Genomic DNA, 15,762 nt, shown 5'->3' on the forward strand with positions numbered 1-15,762 from the left:
CAAGATGAACATGGGCCGACAATGCAAGGTCACGGTTGGCAGCGCTAACTGGACCTTGTCATGCATCCACAGGTGCATCTCACGTAGGGCCAAGGTGATCCTTCTCCTCTACGCGACACTGGTCAGGCCACAGCTGGAGTACTGTGTCCAGTTCTGTGTGCCCCACTTCAGGAGGGATGTGGACAACATTGAGGGTCCAGAGCAGGGTCACCCGCACGATCCAAAGCAGACCCTACAATGAGAGACTGCGGGACCTGAACCTGTTCAGCCTTCACAAGAGAAGGCTGAGGGGGACCTGGTGACTGTCTATAAACTCACTAGGGGGGACCAGAAGGGTTTGAGGGAGACCTTGTTTCCCCTTGCGCCCCATGGCATAACAAGGAATAACGGCCATAAGTTGTTGGAGAGTAGGTTTAAATTAGACATCCGTAAGAACTACTTCACAGTTAGGGCGGCTAGGATCTGGAAACAACTTCCAAGGGAAGTGGTGCCGGCTCCTACCCTGGGGGTCCTTAAGAAGAGGCTTGATGCCTACTTGGTCGAAGTCATTTGAGCCCAGTTGAAGCTCTACAAGGTCCCTTCCAACCCTACTTCTACAATTCTAAGGTTAGGTGTTAGACTAACACCCACACAGGATAACACAACCAAGCCTTCCACTTGGATTAAATGAAACCCTTAAGAAATCTTCTCCTAGGTCCAAATTGATAGCAGAAGCTACTACCCATGCAAGCTACCCAGTCCCTTAGCTGATAAATGCAACTACAACCTCTAAACAGCATGCTAAGTGGATCTATACTCCTGCTTGAAACCAATCCTTGGAATTGGGACTACATTTCTCATTGATTATGTTATTTTAGCCAGAAAGAAAGGATACGCAGCTCTCATCTTGGCAAATTGAAAGGTAGGTGTGCTAGTAAAGCATGAGCTACATTTTACATTATTCTCTTTTTGGAGTTTCCTGGGAGCCTAAACAATTAAGCAGCACCCTTGCTGCCCTCTTCTCTCACCGGAGAAGGAGGATGCTTCCTTAGGCCAGACACAAAATTGACCTCCTTGTATTCATTTCCAGGCTGGCTTTCTGTGTGCTGTTTGATTCTCTCCTCAGTGCAGAAATGGAAGTTGACTGGCTTTGTAACCTGAATGATGGCTTTCCTTGCAGGTTGTCCTAAAAGAAGAACCACAAGACTGAGCAGTAGTGAAGCATGGTCCAAAAACCTCAGGGTGTTGTTTAAAGGACTGACACTGCACATGGTATTCCTGTAAGAACGTGAGTCAGCCCCCTCTCTCTTTTAGAGCACAGAAGTTAAGCTTTCTACTTCCAAGTTTTGTGGACCAGCGCAGCAGCAAGAACCCTACTCAATGCTGGCACAAATGTGGGAAGAGAGAATGAGCTTGCTCTGCTATCACCCTCCTGCTACTCCTGAGTCAGCGCTTCACTTGACCTGAGCCCCATATAATCATCCCCACCCCTTTGCCCAGCAAGAACCTTGTGCCTTGGGAATTCCCTGCAGTGCTCAGACTGTATCTCCTCACATTGAAAGATGCTCTAACCCAAGTAGAGTGCAGCAGCATTCCTGCTCTCCCCTAACTTCTGCCAGGATTCTGACTGTACTGGACACTGGCTGAGAGTAAGCTAGACTCAAAGACTAGAGAAAGTCTGTTATGCTACTTAGCTCATATGAAAGCCTGGGGACTAAAACCTCTTTCAGCCACTTAGTACACACGCACGCACAATTTGCTTAAGTCACAAGCATTAGGTTCACACCTATCTCACCGTAAACATCCTGTTCAATACCTTTACCAGCTTTGCATCTCTAGGAAGAATTGGCTGAGGTTACATCAAACAAGGCAGATCATCTGGAGAACTGGAGCCAGGGTGTTATTCCCACATGTGCACAAGTGTTAGTGCTTCAAAAACAGTTATTGAAATAGGCAGTTTCTTGCAGCCCTGCGTTGGAAACACTCACTCCAACCTGCAGGCCCTTTCAACACACCAGCTTTCACAGAGTTCACTTGAGCACAAGGATTTTACAGTTCTCAGAGACAAGACTGAGAAGTACTTCTGTTACAGCATAATAGCCGATACCAACCAGTAAGAAGCAACCATGACTGAGTGCTCAAACTGCATGCCAAAGTTTTGGATCTCTCCAGCAAGGAGAACGACTATTTGTTGGCTTTTCTCTTAGGCTCGATTAAGACCCAGTGATCACTAGGTGGGCCTGCCACACTTGAGGCCTCCAGGTTCAGCTACAGCCTACCTGCGCCAGCAATAGCTGCTTTCAGGGACTCTTCATTTCTCTTACGCAGTTCAATCACCTCCTGCTGCAGTTGCTGCATCTTTTCCAGCTCCTGCTCCTCTGTGCTCTTCAGCTTGCCAGGAGGATTGCTTCTTCTGAAAGAAGGAGGTCAAAAAAAGCAGAAACAAAAATTAGTCCTAGCTATGAGGTTTACGCTCTCGGCTCTGACTGCCCGAGATGCTCCTGCTACAACATATATGACAGCAGGTAACCCTGGATCAAACAGGAAAAGGGGGTTTATGCTCTTCAGCATCATAATACCACTCAAACAGCAAGATCCAGAAAGCAGGGCAGTGATGAATTGTACTGCTCAATTTCTGGAGGCCTTGCTACAACTTTGGCCTTTACCCTACATAGCAGGTCAGCCTTTGATTCCCTGGCTCAAGATAGCATTCAGATAGACAGCAGGGATGGAAAAGGCACCTCCTCTGGGCTTGCGATTTACAGTATACATATCTACAACCCCTGCAAGAATGTTCTTTCATCCAGCCACCCTCCACTATTGAAAGTTTTCTTGGAATAACTAAGTTAACGGTTTAGTCTTATTTTACTATAGTTATTGGCACAGAAGAAGCGATCCCTGTTTAAGGAAAGCTACCTACTTCAGCAATGTTGGTGTAGCGTGCGCATTCAGCTTGCCTCTGGGTTTTGTTGGGGAGCATTCAGTATTGTGTAAGTGTTCACCCTCTGTGGATATTTCAGTCAGCACTTCTCTGCTGCTGGAACTGCAAGGAAAAGACAATGATCAGTGCAAACTGGACAAGCTTTTCCCAAGCTGCCAGCATTTTCAGTGCAAGACCAGTTCTAACTCTCACCACTGTGCACAACAACAAACACCTAGTAAGTTCTCCTGTGGTCTAGAGCAGTGATTCTCAGCCAGGGTGTTGTAGAACTTGGGGTGCTGCCAGATCCTCTGAAGGTGCAAGAAGGTACGAGGAGATAAGTAGATAAGCACAGGTTCAGGCTTGTTCCTGCCTGGCTGAATCCCCACCCTCACTGCCTGGCCCCTCTGCAGGGAGACAAGCATTGTAATATATAAAAGTAGTTTTTTGAAATGGGGTGCCACACAATTCACAGAAGTCATGGGGCGGGGAACTTAAGACCAAAAGAGGTTGAGAACCACTGCTCTCAAGATATCCCAAAGTATCTTACCTGGCTACACAACATGGAACAGAGGATTTAGTTTTCCCCGGTACTCTGTCAAGGCAGCAGAAGGGAAACTAATTACTAAGGTTTCAGAAATCATCTTTTGCTTCACAGGTGGACTTTGTATGTACACTGTACTTTCTGCTAGGTGAAGAACGTAGTCCCTGCTTACTTCGAAGGAATACATTCAACAGCAGGTATATTTGGGATAGAAAAAAAAACAATAGTTTTCTAACTTAGGACAGTGTCACATTTAAGTTGAATTTGAGAGCCATTCTAGCTATGTCACTCACCTCCCTGGTTTAGCACCTCCCCTGGGCCCCAAAACTATTTCACTTGATTTCTTTATGGAAACGGTATCATGAATCAGGTCCTTATCACCTCTTCCGAGCCAGCTCTTGTACAACCCCATTGAAATGGAAGCTTTTAAAGAGAAAGTGGCCCCAAGTAGACCTCTAGCAACATACATTTTCTGCTTTTTCAAGGGTGGAATCTCTTCTTTTTTGACTGAGGCAACTGCATGCATCTCTGCTTTGACTTTAGCCAAGCGTTTGCGCTGCTGTGCATTTTTCTGTTGACCAGACAGTCTTCTGGTCGTTCTACAGCAGTGGTGGAGAAAAGATTAAAAAAAAACAAGTCTGTCAATTCCCTGATGAGGTTTTTGGAATATATCACATGAGGCTGCCTGTGCCCCCAACATAAATTAGAAAGCATCACCCAAATACAGAACATGCTACATGTAATTACGTTTCACAGAGGAGAGCAAGGGCAGATTACCATTAAATAGGCTTTGCAGAATTTGATTTCTTAATCAGTAAGTGATGATAAATGCCAATTTCACCTCACACCAAGGTCAAACAACAAATATTTCCATCATTGATAATCAAAATGTATAGAAAGGGGGCCATCAATTAAAATTTGATGGCTGATGGAGCGTATGACGACAGGGGGAGCAGACCTACAGAATCGTGGTGACTAGTTTGGACTGCAAGTCCCAGAAACCCCAGAGGACTAGCAACAAAGGAAAAGGAAGTGACAAAGTGAACAAGGGAGCTGCAGGTGAGTGGAGCCAAGACTGATGGTAGCTCTGCTGCTCCGCTAATGGCAGTCCTATAGTAGTTACATATGTTGTTAATAAATTGTCTGCCCCCCCATCTTAATTCCACGCAATCCTTAAAATTTAAAAAATTGATAAAAATCTAAATAAAGGCTGTAAAATAAACATTGATATTATCTGTCAAAATTATTTAAAACAAACAAACAAAAATCAAATTCTGCCAAGCTTGGCATTAAACCACTCAATGGAGACTAAAGTCACATCTGAGAGCACGTACCAGAATACAAAGCCACACACAAATACAGTTTCACATAAGCTGAACACTGAAGTCAGAACTACTGGTAACGTCCAGTTACCACCATCAGCAAGGGGAGCCTGCCTGGCCACACAAGTTCCAGGTGGTCATACACTTTACAAGACTGGAGGCACCACAGCTGAGGAAGTACCTTCCCAACCCTACCAGCAGGGACTCCAGGTTCAAGGCAGGCACAACAGTAGGACAACATGAAGAAGCTTGCCTGAGTGCAGCTTCTCCATCTGTACTCCCCGTCCAGGCACTCTGTGTATGCGGGCTGCTCCTGAGCACTGTGTCCCACCCTATCAGGCTCCTCCCTATTAACAAGCCCATCCTGTGCTACTGGCTCCTTGGCCCCTTCAGTCGCCAGCTGTGACCCAGTCTTTGGCCACTCTCTGGGCCCTGGCCCTGCTCCTAGGCCAGTCAAGACTCTTGGGCTCCCCTGGCCCAGCCAGTCTCCAGCTGTGGCTTTCTGAGGCCTTAGGCCCCTCTCTGGGCCCTGGCCCCACCCCTGGGCCAGCAAGACCCTTGGGCTCCCCTGGCCCTGCTGACACTTGCCTCTCCTGGGCTCCAACCCTCTGAATTCTTTGGTCCTGCTGACACATGCCCCATTTATGGGCTCTGGGCCCTCTGCCCTCGCTCCCAGGCCTGCTAGGACCTCCTGGTTTGCTTATCCCAGCTCGGATGTTAAAGCAGGAGTGTGCCTATACATAGTCCTGCTGCCCAGGAGCGCCTCTCCCACAGTTTTTAAGATCAGACTGCCTGACCAGCTCAGTCACTGGCCTTATATGCTCCAAAGCCCAGTCCCCTTCTGGTCTGGTGTCTAACTGGCCCCTGCCACACCTCTTCTCTTAGCGACAGATACACTAAGCACCCTGCTGCATTCACCTAGTCTAGGACACACACTGCATGTCCTGAGGATGAGGGTTATTACAAGACTCTGCATGAGACTTGGTTAAGTTTACAGTGGGCATTCTTACCTTTGAGAAGTTCCTGCAGGGGCAGAAGCATTGTTGGAGGTGGTTCTCCAAGTTGTCAGGGAGCCAAAAATGTTCTTTGTAACCAAAGTTGCCTGTACCTGCCCTGTTTCTGCATCCTCTGTGTCATAATTTTCACCTAATAAAAGCAACAAGGAAAGGTTAGTTTCTTCCATCCTATCTTGCTTACAGTCAAACCACAGACAAGTTTACTAAGCAGTAGCAAACCAAAAGGTCCTGGACTGACCACAGACTGACAGGCTTTTTCCTTCCTGTTAGAGACCAAGGCTCTAAAGGGCAAGTCTCTGAAAGCAAAAACAAAAGATCTAACTGTCAATCCATGCCTCTTCTAGCCCCCCCCACCATAGTCTATACACAGATTAACCCCTACTGTTCTCCCAGTAGTTGTAGGGAGTGTAAATTAATTGTTTCAATTCTCTTTTCTGTAACTTAACGCAGAAGTTTCTCATTGAGTTTAAACTTTGGGGAGATATGAGCCTCGGTAGGCTGAGAGAACTCTTTATTTTATTTCAGATCCATCTTTTTTATGCTAAGAAATCTTATTTTATTAAGAACTCTACTGTCAAGTAGAGTTTTTATGCTGTTCTATACCAGGGAAAAGCCAGCCAGACAACCTGGTAAGAGAGGGCCTTACAAGAGAGTGTTCTGAAGCCAGGGCACTCCACACACACCTTGGGCCAGGGAGAATTAACACTTCCAGTGGAACTTTTTGCAAAAGGGTTGAGCAAGTTATGCTTAAGGAAGAATATCTGAGACTTCAGAATAGGGGACAGATGTAGCTGGTGCATTGGTGATGTGTATGCTGTAACAGTAAGACTCTTACAAAGCCACAATTTGGTCCAAGGGTTTGGGGCAAATCTAGAATTCTTTCCACGAAGATCAGCAGACTCAGTGTCTCTACTGTCTTTCAGCTTGGTCCCAACACTAGACCGGTTACATTGTTAGAAGAAAAGGAAAGTGTTAAACAGAGAAAGCCAGAAGGGAAAATACTGAAGAGTCATGTTTCACAGTGGACAGTTGAGAAGATGGAAAATCCCCAGCCTGGTCAGATAAGAAAAATCCCAGAGCAGGAAGAAAGTTTTGACCAAGCATGTCCACAGTGCATTTCTAAACCTTGCTAAGAGTCCACAAAATCTGTAAATCAGGCAGGGATGTTGAGCACCTCTGGGAACTTCACAGGATCGTACTGATCAAGTCAAGCTTTAAACCACTCTGCACCAAGCCCTCAAGTCATCTTCTGCCAGGTGAAGAACAAGTTGCCCTTTCTCTCCCACCAACTGTCAACTTACTGGATTTTACCATATGGACTTCTGGAAGGTTAGCTTTTGAAACAGCAGGCAAGTTCTGCAAGACAGTTATCACATCCTGTGTAGGAAAGACATTCTCCAAGTTGTCTGTACGATCTGTGATAAAAATGTAAGTACAGCATAATCAATTATTATTGGGGGCCGTAATAGCAGCATTCATGATAAGGCCACTGTCAGGTAATACCTGCAAATTCTGCTAATAGTCCAAACCATGATTTTGACCCTACAAATTGATCAGCTATAACCAACTGTAATACCTTATGACTGAAGTAGACACAAGGCCTCCTTAGGGCCAGCATTGACAGTACTATCCACAAAACTTGAAGGGTTTTCAACAGCAAAAAAAAAAGAACTGATTGTAAATCAGTGTAATAAAGCCCAGTGCTACGTCTTGTGCTTACAAGAGACGTGTCAAGGGCCTTATAATAAGGCCTTCAATACCTGGAATGACTATGGTGACTGGAGACCACACAGGCAATTTGGAAGGGCCATTCAGAAGCACCAGCACCTCACCAGCACCCAGCCTCTCAATGCCACAACCGAGGAGACGCGACTACAGATGTGGAACAAGAAGCTGAAGAAAATACCTGACAGCAAATAAATGGACATCCAACACCTGAGTCCTTACTATCAGAAGCTGATGAACCATGGCAAAAGTGCCAATGTCTCAACTGCCTACGCACCAGAGTTGGACGCTCCAAGGAACTAATGAAGAGGGACTATACCATTGGTTCAGCCACCTGGGATTGTGGCACAGGGCCTCAGACTATGCAATACCTGCTCCAATGCCCACTGCTTGAAGACATGTACAATGAAAGATCTTGAAAAGTACAATAAATGAGCACAAGCATGTGCAATAAAATGGTCAAACGTGGTGCAAAGACACAAGAAGGAACGATCAATTATTCATTATGATGCCACAGAGTAGAGATGTGAGAATAACTAAGCCTGCTGTCAGCTCTTATATCTTGATAGAGGCAATGTCACCAGGCTTTACAGGTGCTATTGGCCAGCATCAATCAGCACGATTTATTTGCTGAAGAAGCTGGGCCTAGTACAAGACAGCGTTCCAGATTGGGGACGTGTTTTCCTTTCCCCAAGCTTTACCTAAATGTATGGTCTCCACCTGCAAGCTACTTACCAAACCAGGAGTCGGCATTATGTACGTCGTCATCGCTCAGAGCCGCAAAGTTGATATGGGTGTCTGGAGCATCAAAAGAATAGCGAGAGCTTGGATGAGACATCTTTGCCCCACCTTGCCTCCAGAAGTGTCAGTTGTGCCACTGCAACCAACCAACGGTTCCAATTAATGACTAGAAGAAGAAAAAAAAGCCCACAGTTTTAATCTGGGTACTATTTATATAAATAAATTGGGGAAGGGTTGGACAGTTTCACAGGTTGTGAACAGCATGAAATCAGTCACAGACCTGCTCATTTTATTCTAATGATGAAGGGAAAAGCTAGGGCAGCAGCTTTGGCATAGTGGTCAGGTCACTTGTACAATCATAGGGCTGGAAGGGACTCCAGGTGGTCATCTAGCTCAACCCCCTGCTCCAGGCAGAAGCAACACTGTCTAAGGCTCCTTGAGAAATATTTGTCCATCCTGTATTTAAAAACTCTCAGTATCAGCAACATGGGGCTCAAATCCATACCCCAATGTCTTGTGCTCAGACTGAGCTGCTGGAATACAACATAGCCCCACACACACAATCCAGCATGGCATCAGGGTTAGAAACACATTAATATTGGAACATTTAACTCTGCAGAAAGAGACAGCTTGCCCTCCTGGCTCTCCACGTGTGCCAGGCAAGGCTCACTTGTTACCACTCAGTAGTTTTTCCAAGCTATCAGCCTTTGTCTGATAGAGGGACTCCACATCACATCTCAGTGCAGCCCTCGCAGGCCATTTTGGAGTCCTGCTACTCCATTTTGCAGCCGGATAAAGGCATCTTAGCAACGCTCAAAACGCCTATTGTGTTCTTGCATGGAGAACGCTGTCTGGCAACATGACAGAAACGGACAAGCGTATCAACAATCCCACAGTGCATTCTTACTTGGACAAAAACAGAGGGGTGCTGTGTAAAGCCTTAGAGAATGCTACAGCACTGCCCCCACCTGCCTGGGCAGGTTATAAACACACCGAGTACAACAGAGCAGTGGCAGTAGCTGCCACCACCTCTGAACCAAAACTGCCACCTTTTCTTAGGAAGTGCTGAAACATGGGACTTAAACTAAGCAGATTCAAAATGAGAGAAACAGAATCAAGTTACAAATCCTTATGCTGAAAGTCTGCCTTTCATCAGGCATGCAGTGAAGTAGAGCACAGCCCAAGACGTCACTGCAAAGATCCTTCGCTGCTGTCGGGATGCTGCTTTTATCCAGTACAGACATTTTTGAGGCAGAAAAATACTCTTGGTCCAGAGCAACGCGAGAACAAAGCTACCTGCCAACCCAGACCGTCCCCATTTCAGCCCAGAGCAACAACATATATATGCCTAAAAAAGGTTGGCTCTAGTCAACAGGAAGGTTTGTCCATGCATAAATCAAAGCTGCATTAGCAGGTGCCACTATAATTTACAACCCATGGTCACTCCTCTCTAAAGTTGGCTGCATAGCAAGAAACCTCCAGTCCCCCAGCACAGAAGTGCTGTAGTTAGGGAGAAAGTTGTCATTAGAGAAGAGTCAGCTACATGATTGTGAGGATGTCTGGGCAAGAGCTTAAAAACCCCATAGGAGGCAAAGCAGAAGAATCACAGCCAAAACCAACTGTAACTGAGCTGAAGACATGGCTGGAATTGGATGCTTTCCTACCCCCACACAATCAGGATCCAGTTTCTGTCAACACTACTCACTTTTTTTTAAAATCAAATGCGTCATCTGCATTCTCCCCTCCTCCCCAAACAAATCAATCCGCCAAGCTGGAGCACCAGGCATCACGTTTCATAGATATTTGTACCCAGGGCGAGACTCCACTGCCAGACTGATGTAAAGTTGGAGCAGTTTGCTGAAGCCAAGTTACTTCTGACTTTTTACTGTGAGAAACCTAGCAAATACTCCCGCTCAATGGGCACAGGTTTTTGCACAAGAAGCGTGCTAAGGTACACTTCTTTGCAAATCTGCATGAGTTGTCCAGCAGCCATTCAGAGGAAATGCTTCACCGCGTAGTCGTAAATGCTACAAGTTCCTTGGAAAGCCAGCAGGGAGCTGGGGATGATTGTGATTAGATTTTGGACTACAGCAAACCTAAGACAGACCAGTTTTGTATGTAAATAGTTTGCTTCAATTGACTGTTGTGCCCCTTTGCCATTCCCACACAGGCCATCACTGCTGAAATTAACCCAGATGCACAGAACAGCAGTGGGGTCTTGGACTTGTGACCATAAACTCCCTAACTTTTCCTAAAGTCTGACACTTCTCATCCTCCCCCACCAAATGTATTTATTCCAGCAGTTCTGTAACCCAAATAAATGCAGGCAAGCTGTTTTGTGCATACTCCACTCCCCTCCAAAGGTAGATTCAGTAGAAAGGGATTCAGTAATCCCCAGCACACTGGAGGCAGAGCAAAGGCTTCCTGCACAACAGTTAAACAACAAAATGGCATTCATTTCTCTTTCATGCCATCTCCACTTGGAAAGTGACCTGCTGACACCTGTTTATTGCTGGATAGTTTACCCGCACTACCAAACACAGGGGGTATTAACTTAGCTAAGGTCCCCTCTGGCTCTGGTCAGCTAGCTGCATGTGTGAAGGATGCATGTGCCAAGTTACATAACTGCACTTTGCAGAAAGCCGAAGATAAAGGCTTATAAAGGGGAGGTCAATTGGTGTTCAAACAATGGGTCTGTCTACACACAGGATTGCTCCTGTGGGAGTTTGCTTTAGAAAAGTGACTTGCACCTGTATTCAAACCAGATTGAGCTATATTTGGACAAGGCACTCCTGTTCCAGGATAAGAGTGCCCAAACATGGAATAATTCAGGAACAGCTTTGCACTCAAAGCCTACTTTATTCCAAATTAGCTTTCAAGGGTACACCAGTGGTTTTCAACCTGCAATCTGTGGACCTCTGGTGGTCTGCAGGCTGTCTAAGGGGTCCATGAAAGAGACTGTGATCAGTCAAAAGCATGTGAATACCCACACTTACAATTCAAAGGGGGCCACACCTCCATTCAAAATTTCCAAAGGGGGCCACAAATGAAAAAAAGGTTGAAAACCCTAGGTGTAGACAAACCTTCAGGTGGCAGCAAAATTGCATTGACTATCATGTCTTTTTAGTTTATTAATTCTTTAGAAAGAGGATAGATTTCTTGAAAATTAAAGTTTAGTCTTGTCAAGACTGGGTATAACTGAGGCGCTGCAGAGGGACTGAACAAAGTTAAAATATAGTCCTGTTAATTACAATACATTGCCTAGCACATGATATGTGTTAAGACATAATTCATGCTACACATTTAGTGTCTAAACCAGTGGTTCTCAATCTTTTTTGTACCAGGACCCATTTGTAAATATTGATGATGTCTTGACCCAGTGCCCCTCACTCCCGACTTGCTGCTCCCCATCCTGAGTCCTCCAGTTTGTGGGGCAGGGGATGGGAGTGTGGGGCAGCAGGGCCCCCAAGCAGCCCCCGGCAGGCCAGAACTCAGTCAACCTGCAAGGGAAAAGCCATGGTTTCCCACGTTTTTTTCCTTTTAAGGACAATCCATTTTTAAAGTTTGTTCACAACCCTTCCATATATTCTTGTGACTCACTTTTGGGTCATGAGTCATGACCCACAGGTTGAGAAATGCTGATCTAAACTGACCAACTTCTTGTGGTAGAGCACTTTCTCTTCAACAACCAGCCAGTCTGAATCAAGCCATAAAATGCTAGGATGCATAGAGAATGGGATTGAAAATCCTAGCGTTTGCATATCAATGCCCTCAGTGCACAGCAGGAGTTAAACTGAACTGTTGAGAAAGGGCAAGTCAGCAAGCAAGAGTGTCCGTCTCAAAAGGCCAAGGGCTCATCCATGAAGTTTCATAGTTTCTAGGGTCAGAAGGGACCTGAGCAGATCGAGTCCGACCCCCTGCCATGGCAGGAAAGAGTACTGGGGTCAAATGACCCCAGCAAGGTGTACATCCAGCCTCCTCTTAAAGTTGAAAGACAAGTTTCTTTAACAGGAATGCACCAGCGCATTATCACAAATATCGCTAACTTCCAGAGCTTGGCAGGATTGAAAAAGGAAGATGGGGCACTTCCAGAGGACATCCACAATTATCTAACTGGATCAAGTTAAGGTATACAAGTCACCCTGCTTCAGGGCACAAGCCTGACAATTAGGGTTTGACAAGGGAGAAGCTTTCCCCATGCCCATGTTATTATATAACTAGACGTTGTGGGAATTTCAGCTGCTCCTCTGAAGCCTCTAGGTCGGAATATTGTTGGAACACAGGATGCACCAGTGCTATTATCCAAATGGTAATTCCTGTGTAGCAGAATTCCCCCCAGCCGCTGAGTCACCAAGTCAGATCATTTTTAAAAGTACTGCTTATGCCTTTCCATACACAAAAACATCTGTGTTCTGGGTCACTTGAACACAACAGTGTCTTGACTTTTCCTCTGGCCTGGTGCAGCATTCAGATTGTGCCTTTCTGCAATTCAGCACTCTTTGAACACTCGGCTGTTATAGGAGTGGGATCCAACCCTTTTGCAGGGCCAAACACAACCTGGAAAAAGCTATCCTCTGCCAACTCTTAGCAGTAAGAATGAGGTCCCTCAATGAGGTGCCATGGAAACCTCTTGTCTTCATACATATTCTGCCTGATGGGCACAAATGAACTTTCTGCTCCCCATTTTCAGCATGGCAGAACATGCTCAGACAACAAGGTTTTTAATTTTGTTTCCAATTCTACAGCCAGGGTGCCACACTACTCTAATGACATGACTAAATCCAACTACAAATAAAGCTATGGAGGCCACCGGTTTTGAATGCACTCTCTCCCCCTGCTCCCCCTCCCCAAACAGATACCTTACAGGACTGCTGAGCACAAGCCAGAGTCTACATGTGCATAAATATTTGGGTATCGGGGATTCAAACTTCCTTTTGACTGTGTGGGGAGAGGGGAAGGGGTGAAGAGCAAGACAATGCTAGCCTTTCAGAGCAATGGACTTGCAACATTTGATATTTTGATTTCTCAAGGACTATTAGAGGGTTCAGCACAAGGGTCAGTCAGGCTTTCCCCCCACAATATTAGAACCATGTTTGTTTGTCCAAAACTGGGGTTTTTAGTTTCCCTCTATCTCCTCCAAAATTCCTTTGCCACTTGCTATCCGTGTCTCCTTAGCCTGTAGGCTGCAGCAACATTCCTTCCTCCTGAGGGTGCCCCGGCTAAATTCAGGTTCTCGGATCCAACACTGTTTTACATAACCCCATTCGCTATTGTAACACCCGCATACCAATTTCTGAAGAAATGAGATCGTCAGCTCTGGGTAGATACCGGATCAAATCCCAGCAAATTCCGGAGATCTACCAGCCCCTGTCAACATCAATTAGAAGTTCAGGGAGGGGCCAGAGAGAGGAATGAGTGAACAGGAACAGAATTTCCCACAAACATCCTATGCCCCAGTAATAGCTCTTCCAGTCACTCTCCCCTCCCAACAACCCAGAAATAGATAACCCTGACATCTCATGCTCTGTAAATCAAGTTTTATACTACACAAAGTCAGGATGTCCTAAAAATAGATATTAAAGCCCCTAACATATCATTTTAGACAGGCTAGCCAATACACTGTCACAGAAATAGACATTTCCTTGGGTTTTCAAAACCTTCAGTGGCCAATGATATCAGTGCTATTTATACACCCTTTACCCAAGAAGCTTGGTCCAGGTAAAGCAGGTGTCCATTAGCCTTCACAATTCCAGACATCTCCAGACCCTTGTCTAAGGGATATGAAGCAGCTGTACTAGCGCAGGGCTACACAAACCATTAAGATTACGGGCCTGCAAATAAAGAAACGTCTGTCAACGTGGCTCCCTTGCTTTAGATTTAGGAGGCATCACAACACACGCAGGGGGTGGGCAGACAGACAGCAGGCGCAGCACTATTAAGCCAATTGTAAGCAACTTTGAGAAGCTGAAGAACTTTCTCACTCGCCACGTTTCCAGACTCCTCGTTTCACTAGGAAACATTAATTTATTGGCATTAAAGCATGCCCTCACAGAGACATGCGACTTGTGACAGTTTGGCTTTCAAGAACCCGTTTTATTGTTGAAAACGACGTGCTCGCATGGCGCAGTGGCAACAGCCGTGGCCCTTTTAAAGAATTCTGTAGCTGATGGGGGGGAAAAAGGCATTGAGCAGATAACCTGCGCAGCCCAAGGAAGCCGGGGCCTACAACAGGTTCACACAAGCGTAGGGCTGGAAGGAGCCTTGCAAGATTGTCGGGTCCAGGGCAGGAAGGGCTGCGGGGGGGGTCAAACAACCCCACACGGCGCATGTCCCATCTCCTGGGTCGCTGCCCGTGAGCCTGTTGCAGAGTCCAGGCACAAACCATGAAGACGTTTTTCCTTATCTCTGGTATGAAACCTCCTTCCAGGACTCGACATGAGCAGCAGGCATTGCTAACGGTGCCGCCCACACCCTAAAACCTGGCAGAGCCAAGAGGCAGCCCCCTAAGAGGAGTGAAAGATGCGTCACTGTCAGGGTGACCGAGGGGGGCAGGTCACCCCGGGAGGCCTGGCAGGCTGCGAGGGGATACTCTGTCCTCCGGATGATGCCCAACTCAGGCAACGTTTCTGCCGTGCCTTCGTTTCAGCAGCATCTCATCATTTCTTTGCCTCGGGCTTAAAATGGCAAGAGCCTGTCCTCGGCTGCCACTCTCTTGGGGGCGCAGGATACTGCTGCCAGCTGTTTTTGTGACGCAGAGGCCGGCACCCGAATGCAAACGGCCGTTTCTGGCCCCCCGGTATTTTTTGGCCCGGTTTCCCAGGTGCGACACGAACCATGCCTCAAGTGCTGAGCTCCAGAAGCGGGGGGGCAGAGGATTTAAGGGGCTCCTGGAGCTGCCATTCATGGGGCAAAGCGCCGGCCAACAGCCTCTGTGAGCGCCTGTGGAGGGAGCGGGCGCCCTGCGGCCCCCCCGCCCTGGAAGACTGTTGGGGGCTTCGCGCGACCCCTTTTTACCCCTCCTGGTTCACCGTCGCCCCCTCTCAGCTCGCTGTAGTCTCCTCCGCGGAGAGCCCGGCCCGGGGACGCGGCTCCCCGCCGCCGAGCACCAGCAGCCCCCCACAGGAGACATGAAGTGCGGCCCAATTCCGCAGCCCTCCCGCCCGGCTCACCTCGGGCCCGCGGCCGCACCGCTCGCCACACACTCTCGCTGCCGCCGCCGTTAACGACTTTGAAACATGGCTCCCTCGTTCAAACCCACCAATCAGCGGAGCCCGGCCAAGCCGATTGGGCCAACCACAGCCGGGGGGCGGGGAAAGGCCCGGGCCCCCGGATGAAAACAACCCTCCCCGGAAGCCAGCCGCTAGCGCTGAGGCTGCTGGGATCTGTAGTGTGCCTGACCCGAGGCGGCCTGCAGGGGGAGGGCAAACACACTACAACTCCCAGAAGGCACCGCCAAACGGAGGACAAGGAGCTTTGACTAGCAGAAATAGCTGGCCAATCAGCGCCGAGAGGGGG

The 15,762-nt window shown here is 47.3% G+C and overlaps 1 protein-coding gene across 5 annotated transcripts in view; it reads right to left on the bottom strand.

Moving 5' to 3' along the window:
* Positions 1-15,762, bottom strand: part of TPX2 (TPX2, microtubule nucleation factor) — a 28,061-nt gene that overhangs the window by 8,107 nt on the left and 4,192 nt on the right. For 2 of the 5 annotated variants that reach the window (XM_019509987.1, XM_019509985.1), the window contains exons 1-9: positions 15,417-15,515; positions 8,242-8,413; positions 7,083-7,196; positions 5,776-5,911; positions 3,911-4,042; positions 3,450-3,494; positions 2,900-3,022; positions 2,259-2,392; positions 1,008-1,165 (exon numbers count right to left, since the gene is read on the bottom strand). In XM_019509987.1, coding sequence (XP_019365532.1) covers positions 1,008-1,165; positions 2,259-2,392; positions 2,900-3,022; positions 3,450-3,494; positions 3,911-4,042; positions 5,776-5,911; positions 7,083-7,196; positions 8,242-8,344 — 945 coding nt within the window. In that variant the 5' untranslated portion in view covers positions 8,345-8,413; positions 15,417-15,515. Of the gene's footprint in view, positions 1-1,007; positions 1,166-2,258; positions 2,393-2,899; positions 3,023-3,449; positions 3,495-3,910; positions 4,043-5,775; positions 5,912-7,082; positions 7,197-8,241; positions 8,414-15,416; positions 15,516-15,762 lie in introns of those variants that run through there. The other 3 variants (XM_019509991.1, XM_019509988.1, XM_019509986.1) reach the window with 2 other exon arrangements.

This window comes from Gavialis gangeticus, unplaced genomic scaffold, assembly GCF_001723915.1.
Source record: "Gavialis gangeticus isolate Ggan-Ray unplaced genomic scaffold, GavGan_comp1, whole genome shotgun sequence".
Classification (NCBI taxonomy): domain Eukaryota; kingdom Metazoa; phylum Chordata; order Crocodylia; family Gavialidae; genus Gavialis; species Gavialis gangeticus.